Source organism: Blennius ocellaris (genome assembly GCF_963422515.1).
Source record: "Blennius ocellaris genome assembly, chromosome: 16".
Taxonomy (NCBI): Eukaryota; Metazoa; Chordata; class Actinopteri; order Blenniiformes; family Blenniidae; genus Blennius; species Blennius ocellaris.
In genome coordinates, this window is record NC_137665.1 from 5,675,055 (window position 1) to 5,697,708 (window position 22,654).

Consider the following 22,654-nt stretch of genomic DNA (forward strand, 5'->3'; position numbering starts at 1 on the left):
AAACCAGGGCTCCCGCTCACGTCATGGGTTTTCCTCTGCATGGGCCACAGCGGCCGGATGTTCCTAATATGGGCATCTGTCTGTTTCTCCCCCACCGCCCCCCCTTTTTTTTTTTCTTCCTTCCTGCAAATGGAAGGAGTGCACTGGGGGATGGGTGAGACTAGGGAACTGGCAGGCTGTTTTTGCAGCCCCACTTGTCTGTTCCAGATAAGTAGAGGAGTGGAATGGTATTCATTCCTCATGAGAGACTAAAATAAAAGACCAAAAATAGGCAGAAGATGCTTGCACGCTTGGAACTTTTTTTTTCTGCAGCAGCTTTTGTTCATCAAACCAAGGACGTGTCGTGAAAATGCAGTTTCTATGTATGTAGATAGTATTTAAAGTCCTGTTGTCATATTCATTTAGATTAATGAAAATTGGGGGGGGGGGTTCTTACTTTTTCCTGCAAAAGTTCCTTTTATTTTTTGATCTTGAAATACTATATTTTTTTTAAAGGAGAGTTAAAAAAACAACAACATAATCTTCTCATATGTTTTTTGTAGTTTCTGTTACATTACTTATGTCTAATGATATGAAACCCTTTTTGTGATGGGATGGCAAATTAAAAATATTTTCAAATGAAGCTATTTTACTTGCAATGCATCAATTCGAAAATTCCTACCAATTAATCAAGAATGAAAGTCAAAATGACATCCAGTGCACACGGGCCAGTAGGGTTGCTTTGGAAAAGTACTGTCACATTATAAAAGAGTCCAATGTTCAAATAGTAATCTACATGTCGTAACCTGTTCACACAACCTGAAACATGGAAGCAGAGAGGTGAAAGTCTACCTGTCTGTCTGTCTGTCTGTCTGTCTGTATATATATTTATAAGAAATATCTTGTATCAGCTTCAGACATTCATACATAATGACATGTCATACATAACTAAATGATCTCAATCCTTTAATGGTCTGGTCACGGTTATAAGTAAATAATTTAGTGTAATTATGAGTATAAATGAGTATTGAGAATTGAGTATAGTTACACTTACATAAGTCACTGCTGGGAGATGTTAACATTTAATATTACTTGTTTAATTTTTATTCAGTCTATTCAGATATTTCAACTTAGATCTTGTGCATTCAAATCTATGTGGAGCAACGCTATAAAGAATTTCCCTCTGGGATTAATGAAGTATTTCTATTCTATTCTATTGTTAAAATGAATAATCTTTGAATTGTTGTGTAATTTGAAAAATAAAATGCAAGCTTTTGGGGTAATTAATCTGTTGTCACTGCGCCTTTATTTCTTTAATGAGCCTACTGTGTACTGTTGGATTAGGAATGTTTTTCTGGTTCGTGGCTACCTGGGTCACTAATGATCTTTCTTTTGATCACAGTGTGTGTTTACAGTTGACCATTAACCAGGTAAGTGCACATTAGCAGGTCTCACAGCCGCTGCTGTCTAACCAGCTGTCACGCAGTGGGCGTGGTTCCATGACGTGACGGCCGGGTGACGTCAGAGAGGTTATAAGTAGTGGTCCCTCGCCCTAACGGTCTGTATTGTGTCTGTTCGGGAAGTCCAAGGGGAGCGACGATATTCAAATACTACCTCTGCTTGTTTGTCTAACAACAACAACAACAACACAAGTGGTAACATGGAGGTCAGCGCCGAGGCCAAGAGGATTATGGTGGTGGCTCTGGGGAAACTGTACAGCTCGCGCACCCAGCGGGGGGGTCTCCGTCTCCACCGGAGCCTCCTGCTCACTCTTGTGATGAAATCCGCCCGGGACATCTACCACGCGGCCCAGCCGGCCGCCGAGAGTGAGGCGTCGGACTGGGAGGAGCAGCAGCAGCCCCACCAACAAGAGCCCGCGGGAGAGATGAGCACGGAGCCCCGCGGCGCCGAGGACCTCCACACCGCTCGGACTCCCCCCTCGGAGGAGGCCGCGGCGGGACCGTCCGGGGACACGGGGCCGCGTCCCGACGCGCTCACGCGCACCGGCGCGGAGGAGGACAAGGAGAACCTGCGGCCGCCCGGTTCACCTCAACACGCCAGGAAGCGGCGAGGCAAAGCGGCCGCGGAGCCGGACTTTCTCCCCTGCAAGAAGGCGAAACTTGAGCCGGGGAAGAGCCCGCAGCAGCTCGTCGTCAGCGCGGCGCTGGTGGACTACGTGATGTGTAGCAGTGAACTGGGCGCGTCGACCCCAACCCCCATTCCCATGCAGAGAGCCATTGCGGCGTGTTGAGCCCGCACGTTAAACCGAGTTGGGACTTTTTAACAAGGCGGGACTGGACGCTTGAAAACGACCCACCGTGCGTCTCTTCCCCCAATGGTCTGGAGTTTCGGGACGGAGGGCTGAGGAAGTTCGCCCCCATAAAGTCCCGAGAAATGACTCTGGGCAGTGCTGGGAAGTTACGCGGAAGCAGCCGAGGAGACGCGTTATAGTCCCTCTGACTTTTGGCCTCGATATGAGTTTACCAGGCCGGAGGCGGAACTTCAGGAAGAAGAAAAAAATGAATCCTGACAGAACAAGACTGACGGCCTTTCATGAACATTTCACACAAACTTTCTGTTTAAAGACTTTGTCATCATTTCAACTTGTTGAAGTCTACATGTAGAATGAAGATGATACATATGTACAGCATCCAATGATTACAACTACCTCAGTATTTATTAAACGTTTTTTTTTTGTACTTGAATCTGAACTTGTGTGTTGTTTTCACTCATACCTTTCACAGATCAGCACATACTGGTGACTCGAGGTGTCGCGATCATACAAACTTGTGGAAAAAAGGTTTTGCTCTTGGCTCATAACGAAAGTGGCATGTGGATGTTGAGGCCTGACAGGAAACTGGCCTGGGTGTGAAGAAGTTTGTTTCCTTCCCCCACGACTTCACATCCCCCACACTGATTTGCAGAACAAAAGCTGGAACTATAATTCAGGAGTTGGTGCTCAAAAGAATGAGAGGGGGAGGCTGCAAAGCCATTGACTGACCAAACACCCAGAACAATTGGGGTCCTGTTGCTCTGTAGAGATGTGTATTGCTGAAGTTCACATGGCGATCCCCATTTATTTTCAAAACAATTTCTCTGTTTTAAATGATGGGACTACAGTTTTATTGCACGCCAAATAATCTGTTCAGGTATAATACTGCACTGAAGCTTTAGTAATTACATACGAGTTGCTTCTTTCATGTTGACTGGACAGTAAAAATGATTACTCTGAGATTTGGTATTTATTTTCATCGTCAACTTCTGATTCCGACTTGAGGGCTTAAAAAAAAAGCAGTGCTTTATACTGCCAAATCCAGTGTGTGCTCGTGGGGGAAGGAGCTTAACCCAAGAAAACAGAAGAAGGAATGTGGCAGGGGGGGGGGGGGGTCGAACCCTGTGAGTCCCCCACTGCGCAGCTTATTCTTCCGGCTGAAACCGGAGCACTCTGTCTGTGTACACAGGAGGAGGGCCCGGAACAGTTCAGACATGCCTGTGAAAAAAACACACAAGCGTTATGCACGTTAGACACATACACCCATTGACCTTATCTTGAGGGAGCATGTGTTGGCCTACTCCAATCCAAGCACTTTCCTTCAGCTCTCTCTCTCTCTCTGACACAGAAGCTCATTGTGCGTGAATATGCTGACACAACTATCTTTCCCCTAACCAAAGCACAAAACACTTTTGTGAAACGCCAGAAACAGATGAATTTATTTGGAACGGTTTTCTGCTTCTTCGTGTTAAGTGTACTCTGGACAGTATATTGTTGTCATTTAGCAGTCTCTCTAATCCATACACCAATGTAGAGAGGAGCCATATAAGGTGTTTCTACACTGTCATTTGACAGACGAAACTGGCCACTGACGCACAGGTCCTAATCATCATATTCTCACTAAATCTACACTAATCCGTTGAGTATCACCACAGTGACATGGGGTGACTGTGTCTTGAAGGCCACATGGTGGTAAAGTGGCTGAGCTCACTGTGAGGAAGAGGCGATTTCAATACCCTGCCAGTTGCCTACTTGTGATGATTTTTTTTAATACATAACATTTTGTCCAACCGCCTTTTATATACGTTCTCCTGCTTGCACCCACAATTCAAAAAATGTGCTGGCTAAGTTGACTGATGATTCTAAATTAGCTGTGTGTGTAGTGCACATACTGACTGGTGACCTGTTAAAGCCCCACTCGGCCTCTCTGTCCATTGCAAGTTAACGCCAGTCCACCCTCTAATGCACACCGAGCTGCACCCTTTTGGACCGAAACCAGACATTCCTGCCAACGTCAAGATGAGTACGACAGCTAAATTGAAGTTCGACAGATAAACCTTGCATAGTGGTCAAGTCGACCAGCAAAACTCACCAGAAAGCACATCAAAACTAGACCTACCATCGTACACGGGGGTCGTATTTATGTGGATATGCTATAATAACTCATGTTGTGTGGTCGGCCATGTTCCCAAAGCTGGTTTCATAATAGGCGTGAATTAAGAAATGTTCTCCTGCCAGTATGATTGTCTGCACATTGTTAATGAGACAGTACTGAATGACAAGTGTAATGACAATTTGTACTACCAGTACACAGTCATTTCATAATCACATCAGTGAAAATCAACACAAATAACGCCTTTAAAAAATATTTAACATTGCCAGATTCCATCCATCCATCCATCCATCTAGAAAAACCTTATTCAGATAGTATGAGTGGGACTTCTAGCCACAGTAAAGCCAGCCCACAATGCAAATTAAAGTCGGAACTGGTGATTTTTACTCCATTGCTGACATCACAAGGATGGCAGCTGATCTACAGCTGCACCCTTCATCAGGAAGGTTCTGCCAAGGGCTGTATAATGTCCATTCCAGACTGCAATATCTCCTGATGCACCTACTGAAGATATGAATTTAATGAAGGATTTTCATGTCACTCGATAGCATCATGCCATTAAGGACGACACCTGAATTTCACACCAGACCGAAACCAGGGGATTGTAGGCGCAGCCCATTAATCTATGCAACTTGCACTACAATAGACTATGGCAGCAGTATTGTACAGGCATAGGCATTAGGAATGTTCCCATTGAGCTTATTTAAAGAGGGAATCATGTCTCCAAGCAAAAGACTCAGAGGAATATAAGGAGTTCCAGAAAATCACAATCAATTCTTGTGAAACTGTTTTTTCCCTGTGACTGGTCCCATCACCCACAGTTAACTCAGTTAGTCAGCTACGGTGCAGGGAGGTGGACACATGAAACTTCTCCCCATCAGACGATCCTATACTATGGGGAAATTCTCACACGACAACAGTTTCGCACAAAAGTGGAAGGAAACTATTTTGTAGTCCGCGCAACATCGTGGTCGACCACAAGCAGAAGTCGTCTCCGGAAAGAAGAGTTTTCCACCAAAAGAAAAATGTGTCACTTCCCCATTATAGGCAGAAACAAATAACCGTCTCTGAAGCTATTTTGCGTTGTGTGATGTCAAGCAGTTGAGTCTACTTTTGTAAGATTCATTAGATTATTCTTTTATCTAAGAAATATTTTTTTTAGCATGTTGTTAGGCAAGGTATCAGCAATAAAACCAAACAACACACACAAACACTCAGAAACTCTGCAAACAATAAAAGAGGCAAGGCACTGTGCATTCTCTCTGGATTTTATTCTTTAGGAAGAGTTCTGTTTGGAATTACAAAATGCACTGGTAGAAATAGCGGTGAAACTGGTTGAGAGTGCGACAGGGAAGAGTGTGAGAGAGACAGAGTTTAGAGAGAGAGAGAAAGAGAGGAAAAAGAGGGAGTGGGTGAGAGATCAAAGGTCCAGCAGCCAGTTAGAACAAGTACATCATCAGATTTGGCTGGCTTCTGCAACCTCTGACCCCCACACAGAATTAGAAGGGAAAATACACCATCTTTTGAACTGTACTTCCTTTTCTTTGTATTTTTTCTTCATTAAAAACAGTTCTTTTTTTCGTGGTGTCCTGAACATGGTTGTGTTGTGCCTCAACCCCATGTAACAGAAGAAAACAAACAAGACTTTGACTCCCACCAAAGTCTTTTTGTGTTTTTAATCTTTAGACATTTTTTTGTTCTTTTTTTATGCTTTTTGTTCTCAAAAATAGAAGGAAAAAGGAAACATTGCTTTTTAAAAACATCTATCTATTTATATATCTTTTTTTTAATTCCTCTGAATTAGTTAATCTGCTTTTTCTTTTTATGTCCTGAAGATGACTTTTAACCCACGGTGTGGCATGCACATAGCACATGCATTTCTGGAACTAGATATTTTTTTTTTCCATTTTTTTTTCTTTTAAAGTCTTTTGTACTTAAAAAAAAAAAAACGTTTTATTTTTTTTTTCTCCCAGTAGCGACTTTACATTGCTTTTTGAAGACTTTGTGTAGTTAATCAGCGTGTTAGTGGATTTTACTGCAGCATATACACAAAGATGAAAGGTGAGCATTGAGGGGCTTTGCACGTTTCATTCAGAGGGTCACTGACATCACATACGCACGCTCACACACTTAATGCACACACAAACACGGAGTTGAAGGTCGCTACAGTGACATGGCAAAAACATCTTAAGAGTTCGAAAGGATTTCTGGAGACAAAATATAGAAAATGAACGCAGGCAGGTAAAACAAAACACTAGAATTTGTCAGAAACACGCTCACTTGTGTACATACAGTACATACACGCAAAAACCCACTTACTCACACCACACCCAGGAGCTACATACCTAGTGTGCTTTGTGATTTCTTTTTTTTTTTTTTTTAAGTGTAGTGATGTGAAAAATAATTGTCTGTGACATTCCACTGAGGTTGGAAAGACACTAATAGGCAGTTTAAATTTTTTTTTTTTTTTTTTTTTTTTGATGCATTCTCTGGTCAACGTGTGATAGGCCTCCAGGTAAAATACAGGTCAAATAAACATATCAGGTAAAAAAAAAAAAAACAAATAAAAAATAGTGTGGTGAGGGCTGACAGTGGTGTGTGTTAGTGACAAGTGTTGATTCGAGGCACGCAGAGAAACACACACATGGAGAAAAAAAAAAAAAAAACCTCATACAAGAGTGATGCACACGGAACGCAGGTGTTTTCCAGGACTGTGACGAGTCTCCTTAAAAAGCCAACCCATCTGAACTGTGCTACAATGCAGTTCAGTCACACGTGTTTACACACAGGTCTGGTGGTATACGAGTGAGAGAATGAGTTCAAACCCATCCCCGGTGCACCGATGCTGTAGAACACTTCTGAATCAGAGGCACAGGGAGCAGTGGGAAGAAAATCCCAAAGCACACAGGTGAAATGGGGTAGCGTCACAAGTGGCGGTGAGACTCCTCTAAACCATCTGCAGGACAGAGAACCCACAAGATGAGGCTATGTTTTGGCAAATCTTTGTCAAATTTACTCACCTTTCAAATTCTAAACAAGTGCTCACTGTAGACGTTGGCAGATACACTGTCTGCCTTTTGAGATGTCATGTTTGTTCTCATTCTCACACTGCATAGCTGTGGATCTTACGCTCCACCTCTGGGTTGGAAAAATGATCAGTTCATCTCAAATAGTCAAAACAAATGTACGGAAGAAAGTATAAGACCAAATATGGAGAATCTGTCTCATTGTTACTATCATTGTGATTTTTTTCTCTTCTTTTTCTTGTATTGGTTTACCCATTATTACGATCAGTAACAAAGAAAACAAAGATGAAGAGTTTCTCTCCTTTCTGTGCCTTTCTATTGGTCTCTTTCTCTCTGGTCCCTCTGTTTAAACCCCAAGCCCTGGAAGACATTGAGATGTTACTGATTTGTCACACTTTTGACACCGATTTTTTTTTCTTAAAAAAAAAAAAAAAAAAATCACATATAATACCCTGCTTTCCATTTTAGCCTTACAACCTTTAGCTACAAAAAATTACTCTCACAAAAAAATATTATGTGCAATTCCAGCTGTTTCAGTGGCAGGCATTTGGCACAGAACAGACAGTAGACAAGCAAGCAAAAAGTAATCACTTTGTTCCCTCTCAATCTCCCTATAGCCTTTTGTATTTTGACTTTCAGTGTAAATTAAGGTACAGAGAGAGGAATGTCATTCAGGGGGAGAGAGAGAGAGAAACAGAAAGCGTTTATAACAAAAAGAGAGAAACTCTGCAGACAACAACAGAAAGGACTGAGGAATATCTCCCTCCACAGACAGTAGATTCTCATTGTTGCTATTATTAGTATTTTTTTCGTATCATTCATGCAGGATTTCATAGGGGGTGGGGTAACAACTCCGCAAGTTTAAAAAACGAAGCCGTGTGGGGTGCAACAGAAGATTCAAGCTTCAATGTTTGAAGAAGTAGAAGAGAGGGAGGAAGAAGAAGAAGCAGCTGCAGGAATTAGAAGAAGAAATACTGCAGAAAACAGTTACTGGTTTTTGATTTTTTTTTTTTTTTTTTTTTTAAACCCATCTCTACATTTTTGTTTTTCTTCTTTCATACGTCACAGGTTGAGGTTGGTTGAATTGTTTGTTTCTGGGAGGAGTGTGTTCTCGGTGACTGTGGGAAAAAAATTCCCAACACACACCTCCCCCCTCCCCCCCTCCCACCCACCAACTCCTCCTCTCGATTTCATCAGAGGGACTCATCAAACCTCGTGCAATGCTGCCCAACTCTCCCATCCACTGAGCCCTCTCACCTCATACAGGTGGACGGCTCCTTGTCAGTTTTGTTCTTATTTAAAAACACAGATGATAAAACTCATCAATATTCAACTGGTGGCTGGGAGGGTTGGATTTGATTCTTTTTGCAGCTAACTTAACAGAAGTCAGCCTGGACAAGGTAGGGAAAAAAAACAAAAAAAGTGGACGCTCTTTTGTCTCTGACTGTAAAGTGTCATCTGTCGAGTCGCAACTCTTGACATCTTGTAAGTGGCTATAGCTCATTGCCAGAGGCATAATTTAAGACACAAAGACTAGTGTCCATCGCTCCTCCTCCCTGCATCCTTGAAACTGCAATCTGAGTCTCGTTTGACATCAAGTGAGGATCAACAACAATGTGAGCAGAACGTGAGCGGTAGTTTGCCGCCTCCCCTCACGCTACTTGTCTCTCTACATTCTGCCTCAACATTCTTGTTCCATGCCTACATCTTGATGCCTTTCCTTTCTGTAAGCCCACCGACTCATGCCAAGCAGTGGAGAGAGGAAAAGATTGAACTGACAAGAAAGAAAAGTCACGGTTTCCCTTGGCAGTCAGTGCTCCGTTCAGAGCTCCTCATCTTCTTTCAGTCCAATTATCAATCATTCCTCCTCGGTACGTCCCTCCCCACTCCCCAGAGGCTAGCACCAATCGTCGTCCTCCGTCTCGCTGTAGGGTTCATGCAGGCCCTTGCGGGGACCCCTTGGATGCCCAGCTGGAGGGGGAACCTTGTGGGGTCCAGTGTGTGGGGGTCCGTGTAGATGAGTGGAAGGCGACGAAGATCGGTAGCCGTTGGGGAGGCGGCGCTGGGTTGCAGGCTGGACCTGGCCCTGTACAGGCCCCGTTAGGGCAGTGGTCGGGGGAGGCGCGTGGCGGGCAGTCCTCGGTGAGGTACGAGTGGGCTGTGGGTGGGGATTGTTCACGGGGTGCGGTTGTGGCGGGGGAATGGGATGAGGGTTGTGTGGCTGCGGTTGTGTGGGTGGCGGCAGTGGGTGGTTGGCCAAGGCGTGGGGGTGGGGGTTGCCGCCCTGCATGGGGCTCGGCTCATAGGCAGGTGGTTCATGGTGGGGCTCGTAGTCCTGGTAGTCCTGGTTGTAGAAGCAGCCATCGCCTTCCATAGAGCCACCCCCTCTACCTGTGTCCCCCCAGCGAGGCGGAGGATGATGACCCTGGCGGGCTGTGCCATGGTGTGCCATTGAGAGGCCCGCTGGGGGAGGGCCCTGGCCTTGAGGGGGCTCTGGAGAAAAGCGCTGAGTGACAGGGACTGGGGGTCTGCCCTGCGGCCCCCCGGGAGGTGCAGGCACGCCCTTACGGACTACGGGGGAGTATGTGACATGAGGCCGAGGTGTTGCCGGAGTCTGAGGCAACTGTCGACGGCCGCGGCGTGGCGTACTGGTCCCCGAGGTTGAGGGGACGGGACTTCCGCTGACCGAACTACTGCCCTACACGAAAAGTGAAATAAAGCAAATAAAAAGAACGAACCACAAATTCACCGACAAAACATGTAGAATAAAGTAGGGGATGGCAAAGATAGAGCGTGAAAAAATAGTGAGGGGAAAGAAACACAGCAAGATGAAGAGAGGCAGAGAGACAGCAGGAGATTCCGGATAGAAATGCAAGGAAGGACGAGAACAGGAACCACAGGAACGACAACAAGAATAAAAACAGCACTCGTAATGTAAGTGGAGGAGAGCAATGTAAAAATGAAAGGCATCAAAGGGCAGCAGAGCAGAGGATGTGGATAAAAAAGATGAGATTCCAAACAGCACCATACAAAGAGAAGCGACATGTCACGTAGAGGAAACAAAAAAGACGACAGGAGAAAAGAAGGGTAAAGGGTTGATTTCCAGACCAACAAATGTGGTACAGGGTAAATATGGCAACTCAACATACATAAAACATATTTGTAAGTTTGTTTTCATGCAAACTGTGTTGCTATATGTCAAATGTTTATAATTCTTTACTAAACTATTCATCGAAATTCTTCTTTGAAGTGATACTCTTTGCAGTGTTTATAAGACAGAGATATAATGTTTGGCACACGTCTGGATATTATGCATTACAGACACTTTTAAATGACGACAACTGAGATCTGACCTACATGTGTCCTGTGATGTGTTTGGAAAAAGAAGTCATAAAAGCAAACAAAGTGGAAGGGACACAACAAAAACATTGGGAATCTAAAAACACTCATGTAGGGAAGCTTGAGACAACTGCAAGGTTCTCAAATATACATTTTTTGATGCATATTTGGTGGTTTGGGAACATTCAACCTCAGTTAACACACTTGTGTTTGCATTATTATATGAACAATAATGCATATTTGTTTTGTGCGTGTGGCATAACAGAAATGCTTTTACAAATGTACATAAAGGGAACATACCAACTTTACCGTTTTCAACATAGCAGTGTTGCTTAAGATAGAAACACATCTTGGCCTCTAATTTGAAGGCAGCAGGAAACACTCAGGTAACACTTAAGTACGTAGTATTGACACTCTATCAAGTCAAGACTGAGTTTCTAGCACTACTTTGGTTTTATCCAGGATTTGTTTAGGTAGCTTTTACAGATTCTTAGCATAGATATCAAACATGTCACTTAATTCATTGCCACTGTACTGTATATTGTTACAACTACAAGTTACTACTACGAGCAACAAGTCAGTTCATCGCTGCCTGACTGTTCACTACCGCCAGATTAGATGCCTTCACATTAAACTGTTGAAACACTGTTCGGAAAATGTTATTTCATTAGAGCCAAACAAAGGTTCTCCTGCTTTAAAGAAGATGTGACATGCACAAAGTACCCCCCCGAAAGCCCACCTGTCTGTGCGTCATGCACTCGCGACCTTCACTGGGCGATCGCGACCAGCGCCGGTCCCTCTCCCTCTCTCTGTCCCTGTCGAGCTCTCTGTCGCGGGAGTGCCTGTGGCCGTACTCGCCCCCTCGCTCTGCTACATACCGCTCCTTGTCCACAGAGCCGTGGTGGTGATGATGATGGTGGTGGTGCTTTCGGTCTTTGGACCGGCCGCGGTCTCTGTCTCGATCCTTGTCTTTCGATGTGAGGTCACCCGACTGGGTAGTCGTGCTCAGGTCTGTGCCCAGGCCTGATAACAGAGGATATTGGAGTTGTTATTGCCTTCAAGAGTGAGAAAATCACGCACACACACACACACACACACACACAGTATTTCCACCCCGTGGATGCAGGGCATCTCTCCCACCTGTGTCACCCTCAGTATAGCGGCAGAGGGATCTCTCAGATGCCCGATGACTCCGGTCTTTTCGCCGGTGTCCATGTCTTCTCCCCTCCTCAGGTATTGCCCGCTCCATGTTGTAGTCGTCTGCACCTCCTTTATCTCTGTGGCCACGTCCGGACCTGCTGTGGCCCAGCGACGAGGCGGAGCGTTTCATGGGACTGCTGTCGTTGATGGTCTAAGACAGAAACAGAAAAAAAAAGCACCAAAGGATGGAGAGAGACAGGAAGAGATTCAAGGACACGTGTTTCCTTTGACTGTAGAGTTGGTGTTTCTTGTTGTACAATATGATGCTATATGCAATCTGAGATGTTTGAGTATATATATATATATATATATATATATATATATATATATATATATATATATATATATATATATATATATATATATATACATATATATATGGATATGTGTCTGAATGGAATCAGTTTCTATGCAAACTGTCTTCCCACCACTCACCCAGGCTCACACACCCTCAAATTAAAAAAGTAAAAGAAAAGTCGCAATCGTGTCACTTTAAGAATACAGTGTGGTATACAATTAATGAGAACATTTAAATAAAACCTGTGGGCCATGAAAAGTTAATAAAAAGGTAGATAGATAGATAGATAGATAGATAGATAGATAGATAGATAGATAGATAGATAGATAGATAGATAGATAGATAGATAGATAGATAGATAGATAGATAGATAGATAGATAGATAGATAGATAGATAGATAGAGATCTAAGATTTGTATTTGAGCTTCAGTTACCAAACCAAGAAAAGCTGAAGCAGCATTTAATGCACTCTATTAGCAGACCTTTGATTTTGATTAATTCAAAATGTATCCCAGAACCAAGGCGAATTCCAAAAAACAGATGATGGCAAACAGCCATGGCATTCATGCTTCTCTAACTCGCTTTGTGAAAGTAAAAAGGGCCCAAAGAGTACAACTCATTACACATATCTTTTTTTTCTCAACCCATAAATGCCCTGAATGAGGCTCATTCCAGGCTGCACAAAACACTTCTTTTTCAGCGTGCTTTCCCACAACCATGCATGTAGGTAGGCACTGTCCTGAGTCCACCTGAGAAAAGCATGAGGCTTCTTTTGGAGTTTTTCTTAATGCAGTGCTGCCGAGGCCTGATGCTCTCAGGTACGACAGAAGGACAGAGCCTATGATATCACAAGTTGTGTACCTGGGCATTAAAACCTTATTGGGGTACTTCAGTGCTAAATCCTCAGCTCAGCTGGCCAGGTTTTGCAGTTCAGATCGTTGGTAGATGTTTAGTAAACACCTGATTATCAAGCCTTGCAGACATAGCACTGAGAATCTCACCATCATTTATCATTCACGCACACATACGCACAGCTGCCTTGTCATTCTGTCGCTCTCCCTGACAGACAGTCAGCCTCCGAAATACACAAACCTACCTATAAGCACATTTTGATTTTCAGGCATGCACGTTGGCAGATTTGAATGGAGAATATGACATAGATGAAGGACTAGTGATAACATCATTACGAACAGGCACGCAGGCATCAGGACGTTAAGCAATGAAGAACAAGCAGCAGCAGCTGAGCAAAGAGAGACAGAGACATGGAGGACCGAGACACAGTCGTATGAGTCCTCAGGACAAGAGGACAAGCCCAGTTCAGCCCAATTCCAAACGTACTGCAGCAAATGCAAGCCACAAGGGTCAGTTTAGAAAGTGGGCTGGAATCTGATTTCATGCCAAAGAAAGGTGCCATAGTATATTTTTTAATAAACCCCTGCCTTGGAAATTATAACCACACAACATGAAGACATGACACATGAGGAGAACACAAAATTTGAAAAGTGTTTGACAATGAAAAGGGTCACAAAAAAGGAGAAAAGAGAGGGAGAGCAGACAGAGAAGACAGGGTACATACACTGAGGTTACTGCCACGTTGCTTCCCTTTCCTCCGCTGCTGTATGAGCACAGAGAAGACACACACACAAACACACACACACACACGCACACAAAGAGCCACAAATACACCAAAAGGTATGGTCACATATGAAGCACACATATACAAAATAAGAAAGTGAAGGGGGCGGAAGGGGAAAGGGGAGAAGCAAAGGATGGGCAGGAATGGTTTGACGCACAATGTAACAAAGAGTGGGCACAGAGTTACAATTGACAAAACAAAGTGTTAGTTGGAGGTTGAACCCAAAAAGAAATGGAGCGCCACAGTGGAGAGAGGGAAGAAGATCAGGAAGAGAAGAGGGGACAGAGAAAGGTCTGATTAGACACCAAAGCAGCAGTGAAGGTGGTTGAGAAACACTTACCACAGACATTGTGGGGGTTTGGGTGTTTGGTGCCACAACAGTGGTAATATAGACAATATCACCATGACAGTGCTCAATCACATGAGCACATGACAACAATTAGCAAATGCACGCTCAAATGGATGTGCGATCAAAACAGCAAAAGGCTGTTTAGGAAACAGGAAAAAACTGTGTACACACGCACACACGAATACATACATGCATGCACAATCACACCGATCACACTCCAGTTTATAAGTCCCTGGAATTCAAAATGAGTTCAGCACAGGAAAATCCTTTGATAGGAAGGAAGAAACAGTTTAGTGTAACCACAAAGGATAAATAAGTCAGGGTCCCGAAAATAAGGGGGGAAACAATGTGAGTGCAGTGTGTGTGTGTGTGTGTGTGTGTGTGTGTGTGTGTGTGTGTGTGTGTGTGTGTAAAATAATGTTGCTGTGTGTGAAAGACAACCAGAGCACTCACCGAGATATGAAGCAAGACAAAATGGATGAGGGTATGAGGATGTAAAACAAGGCGACCACAAATTGAACAAAAATCTTTCATGCAGGTGGATGGGATGAAAACAAGAGACAAAATAAATAAATAAATAAATAAGTTTGAAATGACAGAAAAAAAAAAAGTGAGGGAAAGTCTGACTTTGCTTAGATAGCATCCTTTTGAATTCAAGCTTGGAGGTCACCACATTACAGTGACAGACACTAGCACGTCAGGAATGTTGCAGGAATTTATATACATTTTGTTAGTAAATTTCTCCAGCCAGGATTCAAGCGACCATTGGACCATGACTTTAAGCAATGAGTCAGACCTCTGTAAATAGGATTTTTTTCATTTATCATGTTTTTTTTAAACGAAAGGGGGACGGGCTACAGACATAATGACGGGGAAGTAGAAAGACAGTGGAGAGGTGAGAATGCTGCTCACTTGGTTGTCGCCTGGGAGGCGGGGCATGGAAGCGGCCCTGCCATGGCCTTCCATTGGTGGAAAGTGCTCAGTATCCGAGTACCCATCCTGCCCCATCTCTCTCATCTCTACCGTCTGCAAACAGAGCAGGAGAGGAGGAGATGGTGTGACTGGTCGCCATGAAAACTAATAGGGAGCGGGGGGACGGGGGGACGGGGGGATGGGGGGACAGGTGGAAAAGTCTGTTATCCAAAGAAAGCAGAGAACTGAGTGTAGTCAGTGGGGTAATTTAGTTAGCATATGTAGGTATGGTGAGTGGTTTTGCTTGGTTTTTACTGTACAATGGATTAAAAAAAAGTTATTTTGGTGTTCCCACATAAGACGATCTTCTTTTGTGTTTCCTTATACTGCTGTCAATTGAGCTGCAAGTAAATGTTGGCAGAGGATTTTTTTTTTTTTTATGGCATTTATGCTAAATCAAAAAGAGTGTGAGTTGCAGTATGGATTTGACGGGAAAATCATACTGACCTCAAAAGGCATGCGGAAAAAAACCCCAAACCCAACACACATGTGTTTAGATGACAATGTTTGAGAGATGCAGGCGCGGATACATTGTAGGCGAAAAAAATTGGATTTTATGTAAAAATTACAAATGCTTTGTCAGATTCGTTCATACAGTTAGTTTATGGCACAGCTGGTGTACAGCACATATATAAACATCAATTTAATTTCGATTGCACTTTGAAATCAGAGTTGGATCAACAGCCGGAGGTGCTTCATTGTCATGTCTTGGATCAATATTAAGGTTGTTGTTCAATTCCAACAGACTTCAGCTGGCTGATGTGGAAAATGAGTGAAATGTGTTCATGATCCTATTGATCCCAGAGACCCGTCAGGTTCTCCAGGAGATCTATAAACAGAAACAGCATGGACACAACTTCATGAAAGAGTCTGAAGATACGAGGAAGCTACATTTCAAAAGCACATAAAGGAAAAAAAAAAGTAATGAATAGGCCGGTTAAAGCGATGGGAGATATCACAGAAATGTAAACGCCATATTTGCAGTAAAGTTAACAGAACCTCACAGCAATGACAATGATCATCTGATAAAGATACTATGGAAAGAAAGATAATGATACCATAGTCATGATTCAGTTTTTGTGTGCAGGATTTTAACCTTTGAGTGAAAAAAACAAAAAAAACAAAAAAACAACACTGTTGTCATTGTAAGCTTCACCATTGTAAAGACTATAGCTTGACTATTTACTGGTTCTCGATTCTTCTTTGGCAGTTTTGTTTGATAACAATGGCATGAAAATAAAAAAAAAACAGATGTTGAATGGACCAAATGTTTGGAGATTATCTTGATGCAAATCTACAAACAACAGGGATGCACGTTGCCTCTGTAATGTGTAGCGTGTTTATGTCTGTGTGTATGTGCCGTCATGTGTGCAGCTCCTGTGTGTGACGGTATCCTCATTCTACCTGTGAGTTGGTCATGCTCCCCAGGCTACCGTCAGGGTGTCCCTCAGGGCTCCAGCTGCCGACCTTCTGAGACATCTCCTGAGCACGAGCCGTCACCCAGGAGTGGCTCTGCGGTATCCCCCCCTCCACTGGCCTGTCAAACGCATGCATATATACACTGACCATCACACACATCCTCCCACTCTAGTCCCTTCCTGGCAAACTACCTCCTGAAAGAGCAAAACACACGATCGACATCTAACTCACAGGCTGTTGACAGTGTTTGTGGTTTCAGGTGGAGGTAGGGCGTTGTTGAGTCCCGGACCCCCGTCCTGGGCGGGGGTAGGCGGCTCCACGCGCTGAAACAGTAATGGCGTTCGATTCTGTGTGAGATATACAACATGGCCATCGCCAGCTATCAGGCAGACTGACGGGGAAATGGGAGGAAGGAGCATCGCAGTAACAGAGGGGTGGAAAATGGGGGGGCAGTTGGCTCAAGCAATGCCAGGCAAACAAGATTATACAGAGAGGAAAGAAAGAAACTCTCCAGGAAGTGATACCCAGCAGAGGTAAGTGAAAGAGAGAGACCGCAAATTAACGACCAATGACACATCAGTGATTAATGATCACCTCATGGTCTTTACAACTGATCAATTGATTGTAAAAAGAAAAGAAAAACAAAATACACCTCCGAAAACAATTCGACCATCAAACTTTTTGAGGAAAGTAGAAGCAAAGCTGAATGTCATAAAAAGGAAGTGATAAAAGAAAGGCCCCATTCAAAGGAAGATGGTGGACATCATGGCAGATAATCCTGTGGAGGGGAACATAGAGCAGGTGAAATGCAGGAAGCCTCAAGTCAAATCTGAATGGATACATTTCCTATTTACAGTCCTTTATTAGTCACCCACTAAAGAAGTACACTGAAAAATGAAACCCTAACCCTAAACCCCCAACTTAAATAATAATAATCAATCAAGTTCTTTGAACTTAATCTAATTCATTAACTTTCTAAATTTCTAAATTTCAAAGAACTTGATTCATTTCAATGTTACCAATTGAGAAAATTCAGTTAAGTTGGTCCATTTTCTTTTTTCAGTGTAGTCGGAGCACTACCTAACAAATACCTTTCACAACCTCAAAGTGTTTGCTGTCCAATCACTGTACGTGACCAAAATAAAGCAGCATTTAAAAAACTTGAGATCAGAGGTGTTATTGACCATTTCATGATTACAAAACACTACAAAGTAACTGTTATTGTATGTTAATAAAGGTAGGACCAGGAAGTGAAGGTGGCAGAGATGATGTATAGTTTGTGTTCGAAGAGAGAAAGAACATTTGGAGTAAATAACATTTCTATTACTTGCTGCCAGACTGTAAAGGAACGGAGCAAAGCAGACGGATAGAAAAAGGTGCACAAGGAAAAATAAAACATAGGGGTGCTTTTCTGTTTTTTTTTTTTTGGGGGGGGGGATATTTCACACATGCAAAGGAAAAAGGCTTGAGTATACCTAAAAGCAGGCACATGTTTATGCTGCCGCATAAATCTGCCAGTCTTTAATATTATGCTGTTACTGTTTGTGTGTAAAAAACAACAACAATATGAATATATAGAACAATTATATCATAAAGGCTGGTCATTTATCTCACTGAAATATTCCTGTGGTGTTTTCACCTTTACGAGGAAGGTTCAGGGCCATCATGCAATGCAGGGCCAACTGTGCAAGTGAAAAGCAGGAAAGGCGAATTTCCAAGCTACAGCATCTTCACGAGCAGTCGATACAAGACAGATAGGGACTCGGGAGCTGCTGTGAAGGTTCCCACGGTTCAGGAAGGAGCACTTTCAGGGCTGTGACAACACTGCAGCCCCTTCAAACTGCACTACCTGACAGATTCAGAATTCAGAATGTGTGGGTTTGCATTTTTCCACAAGATGGCAGCACTGCTTCTGTTGGCAAGGAAAGCCCACACAGATCCATTTGGGGAGGTTGTGTGGAGGCCCGTTAAGCTGTCACAGCCCCTGCTTGCAAAAACAACGCTACAGACCTGTGGCCTTGATTTCAGCACGTCAGTCTGCCTTTAACTTTGAAGGGTCAGATGCAGGTGGGGCGTTACCTGCTCGTCACGGAGAGCCTGTGATCGTTTGATCTTGCTCTGCCTGTAGTACTCCATGATCATCATGGCAGCGTAGATTTTCCCAACCGTCAGGTCTGTCGCTGCTGAGAGAATGACAAGTTACCCTGGAAGATTAGACCCTTTTTGTATGGACCCTGAGCGCGAGGAATGGCAAGAAAGGGTGGCACATGCACGCAACTCTCGCACTCCTCCACACTCCTCTCACACATGAACACAAAGCAAATGGTCTTTTCACTGACAGATATAATACAGCACTTAAATTTAATATCACTCTACTTAGCATTTTACTGTACATTGATCAATAGCATACTACAATAAAACACTAAATAGATCATGCTTGCATTAGCAAAACTATACTACTAACAAAATGCAGCCCCTTCAATTACATTTATTAACATGCCATATGTGCATACTTTGGGGCTTGGTCACAAAGCTTGAATAAAAAAAACAAATGCAATTTTCTTTTCTTGTGATTTTCAGAGAAAATCTCATGCACGGCGATAACAGGCAACAACTCTTGCTTCTGGCTCCTTAGCAATTTATCCAAGTTAATTAATATTTGTCTGTTTTGAGTGTATTCAATGTTACAAACTTTGGAGTATATGCCTCGTCTACAGAGCTATCCTGGAGTGAAAAGACGTCTATAGAGAGTTGATCTATAGTAAGGCACCCTCTGATCGCAGGCAGGGAGAGAAGTGACGGGAGTCAGGAACTAGTGGTGAGTGTATTCTGGTGCATGTGGTGTATCTAGTTGAATGCAGGGGCAGGAGGAATAGCACTGTGTTAGCGTACCGCTTGGGGTCAAACATGCAGTCTTCTTCTGTGCATCTATTTATCCATAAAGCTCAAGTAAATCATGAACAGAAAGACTTGTGTGTCGTACGTGAGTGTGTGAGGTGAGATGCCACGTGATTCAGAGGGTGCAGCAGTGACAAGGACTGGCTGAGTGAAGCGAACCTCTGGTGGCGTGAAGAGAAACAACGTGGGAGCTCTGGGTGGCACAAACGCGGTCGGGCCAAGCCACATTGCTGTGCCTGTACCCACACTCTGCAACTTACACTTATGTGGCGTAACCAGCAAATCCAGAGTCTTCTGGGAGAGGTTGGGCCAGATTGCCATCATTTCTTTCCTCAATTCTGCATCCATCTGGTGCTTGTCGATACCACCTATACATATTCATAACACACACCCACACACATGCAGACCGAACCGTACAGAAATACAGGGACATCCATGCCAAAATATTGTGGATACACAAAAATGCACGTTGAAATGTTTAGACACACCCACCCACAAACACACACACGCACACACACACACACACACATTCATACCCACCAAGATTGATACAAAAAAAAATGTGAGATAGGACATACAAACATGAAAACAAAGAGAAAAAAGTGTTTTTATTGACAATACAAATTATAAAGATCAAATCACTGCAGCATCCTGACTCCACGGGACTTCCCCCTACAGACTCAAAGCGTTTGGATTCTGTACATAAGCAGAAACAATGAGACAAAAAAAAAAGAAAAAAAAAAGAATCAAACCAAAGGAAAAAGAGTGATTTCAAACATTACACACCCTTGGCGATTTTGATGTCCAGCGCCGTGCGAATCAAAGCCATGAGAGTGGAGTTGAAGTGGACCGTGTTGTCATCGGCCACAGGCAGATCCATCCGAAGGAGTCTCTGTGAGGAAGCCAATCAGGTTGAGCGGTGAGATAATTGGGAGGTTAGTGGGTGCATGTGGAACCTCCGGGTGACAAGGGGGAGGAGCCCTGAGCGGTTGGCAGGGAGGGGAGAAGGGAGAGGTGAGGGTTGGGAAGTTGAAGGAGCTGTGCATAGCTGTGCATAGGATCTGCAGCAGGCGTTGACTGTGTGCCTGCATGACTCTGGCTCACACCGAGTGTCACATGAAGAGGCCAATTAGAATTTCGGTGATGCAATTAAAGCAAAGTGACAGCTAACAGAATACATTTATCTATAAGCAATGGAATTGGCCCATGGCTCATATTATTAATTGATTTATGAGTGTGATTTATTTCAAGTATATCTAAAAGATTCCACGTGTTGGTTACACATGCATTCAATTTAGAAAGAAAGAGGAGGACAGGCTGAACAGCAGCTACTATGACCCAGAGCTCCTCCTACAGGTTTGGAGGTTCACGGTAAATGAAACAGACCAGACAGTAAACCAATAAACCAAAAACAAATCCAGGGTCTACTCCGAGGAAGGACAACACTTTGGTTTTCGTTTATTGGTTATGCAGATCTTGTTGGACAGTAATAGAAACCAACAGCACAAAGACACACACACCAACTCACTGAGTGATGTTCGTGTGTGTTTGGTGACAAAAGAGAACAACCCGCCGACGATCCAAACATGCATCGTGTCATGCCTCCCTCTGCATTCCGATAAAATGCCTCTCTCTTTTTTTTTTTTTTTTTTTTTACCCATATCCCCACAAACCATTCTTGCACATCCCAGCCTCATGCAGCATGCATTGCACACACACAATGCCTCACAGGACGATCAGCTGTGCAGCTGTACACAGAAAGCATCCTCTGTTGGCGACATTAAAGTGAATTTGTGAGTTGTGATTGTCATTAGAGGCAATAAGAAACATTTTCAATGACGGTGCTGCGCTGAAATGGTGGAGAAAGAAGTTCTACGGCAAATTTTCTGATGTCTAATGTGTGAAAAATGAGCACAGACTTGGAGGGTTAATAGGCGAGAGAGAGCAGTGTTTTGTGAAAAAGAAGGGAAAAATAAAGCCCACCATGGAAGTTTTGGTGCGAAGATGCATCATGACATTTCAAGTGAATGTAATAGAGGAGTAATGCAGACCAAAAAAAAAGAGAGGTGAAAATAAATGTTTCAGATATAGAAAACAGATATAATAAGAATTGAAGGGGAAACCTTTAGGGAAAGAGATGATAGAGAAAGAAAAATCAATATGCTATGGACATGAGCATGTAAAGAGAAAAAAAGTGACTGAAATAGAAAGGCTGAAGACAAAACAAAGCTGGAAAAAAAAAGATATATCAGCACACTTAGTTGACTGTGTCTGTACGAAAGCTATCCTGCCTGAAGGCTCTGCGGTCTGTCCTCAGTACTGAGAACATTTAAGGTTAAAAGCAGTGCAAGTAGACGGGTCATTGTTCGGTGGACTGGTTGTAGGGTCAAAGGTAAGACGTGAATGTGTCTCATTGGAAAGTGTTTGGAAAATTGGCACAAGTATTGAAAAAAAAAAAAGCTAAGGACGTTGCCTTTATGGAAAATCGTTCCAGTAGAGATTTTCAAAGGAAAAGCTTAAGATCCTACCTTAGCTGGTGAACAGACTTTTTTTGTTGTTGTTGTTTTTAAAGGAAGGACACTTAGAATTGCAAAATGGTTTGAAGATAAAACTAAAAAGATGAGGATAGCGCGCTGTAAGTATGGGTGGAGGTAAGCAGGGGTCAACATAAAGGAATGAATAACTGAAAAATAGCAAGGAGGCAAAAAGACCTGTGTCAAATAGTACATACTAAGGAAGCTTTTTTTTGTGTGTGTTTTATAATCGGGTGGAGGGCAAAGTCAGACATTGACAAATATATCCACACATAAAAACAAAGCAGTGTAGCTACTGAGATTGATTGTAAATTGCCTTTATTCTTTAAACCTCATCCATATGCTATGGAAAATAGTGTAAAGCATATGAGCTATTTGACTCAGGTTTATTGAAGAAATGATGATGATGAAGCAATGGAGTGATCTCCTGAACACCCTGAAGCATGGGTGGTAACATGAAGAAATCAATCTATAATTCTGTATATTTGTATTTTCATGACAAATTGTGTGATATTTCTGTTATATTTGTGTTGTTTTTGACAGACAAGGGTGCGTATAGGAGAGAGGTGGAGGTGGTGTTATAGTCACATGCAGGCAGGTGAGGGAGCATATATGTGCC

The 22,654-nt window shown here is 43.1% G+C and overlaps 2 protein-coding genes across 2 annotated transcripts in view; one reads left to right on the forward strand and one right to left on the reverse strand.

The window, feature by feature from the left end:
• The first annotated feature begins 1,558 nt into the window (after positions 1–1,558).
• On the forward strand, positions 1,559–2,745 carry ier2a (immediate early response 2a). Its single transcript, XM_080511216.1, has one exon. It carries the CDS (start codon positions 1,640–1,642, stop codon positions 2,228–2,230), a length of 591 nt encoding a protein of 196 aa, XP_080367342.1. The 5' UTR covers positions 1,559–1,639; the 3' UTR covers positions 2,231–2,745.
• A 6,542-nt stretch (positions 2,746–9,287) lies between these two features.
• The window catches only part of cacna1aa (calcium channel, voltage-dependent, P/Q type, alpha 1A subunit, a), a gene marked incomplete at both ends in the record, with an annotated part of 68,629 nt that continues 55,262 nt past the window's right edge, over positions 9,288–22,654 (reverse strand). The window contains 10 exons of the mRNA XM_080510942.1: positions 9,288–10,088; positions 11,469–11,752; positions 11,870–12,080; positions 13,804–13,842; positions 15,125–15,238; positions 16,589–16,721; positions 16,835–16,950; positions 18,683–18,786; positions 19,762–19,869; positions 20,288–20,393. Coding sequence (XP_080367068.1) covers positions 9,288–10,088; positions 11,469–11,752; positions 11,870–12,080; positions 13,804–13,842; positions 15,125–15,238; positions 16,589–16,721; positions 16,835–16,950; positions 18,683–18,786; positions 19,762–19,869; positions 20,288–20,393 — 2,016 coding nt within the window. The remainder of the gene's footprint in view (positions 10,089–11,468; positions 11,753–11,869; positions 12,081–13,803; positions 13,843–15,124; positions 15,239–16,588; positions 16,722–16,834; positions 16,951–18,682; positions 18,787–19,761; positions 19,870–20,287; positions 20,394–22,654) is intronic.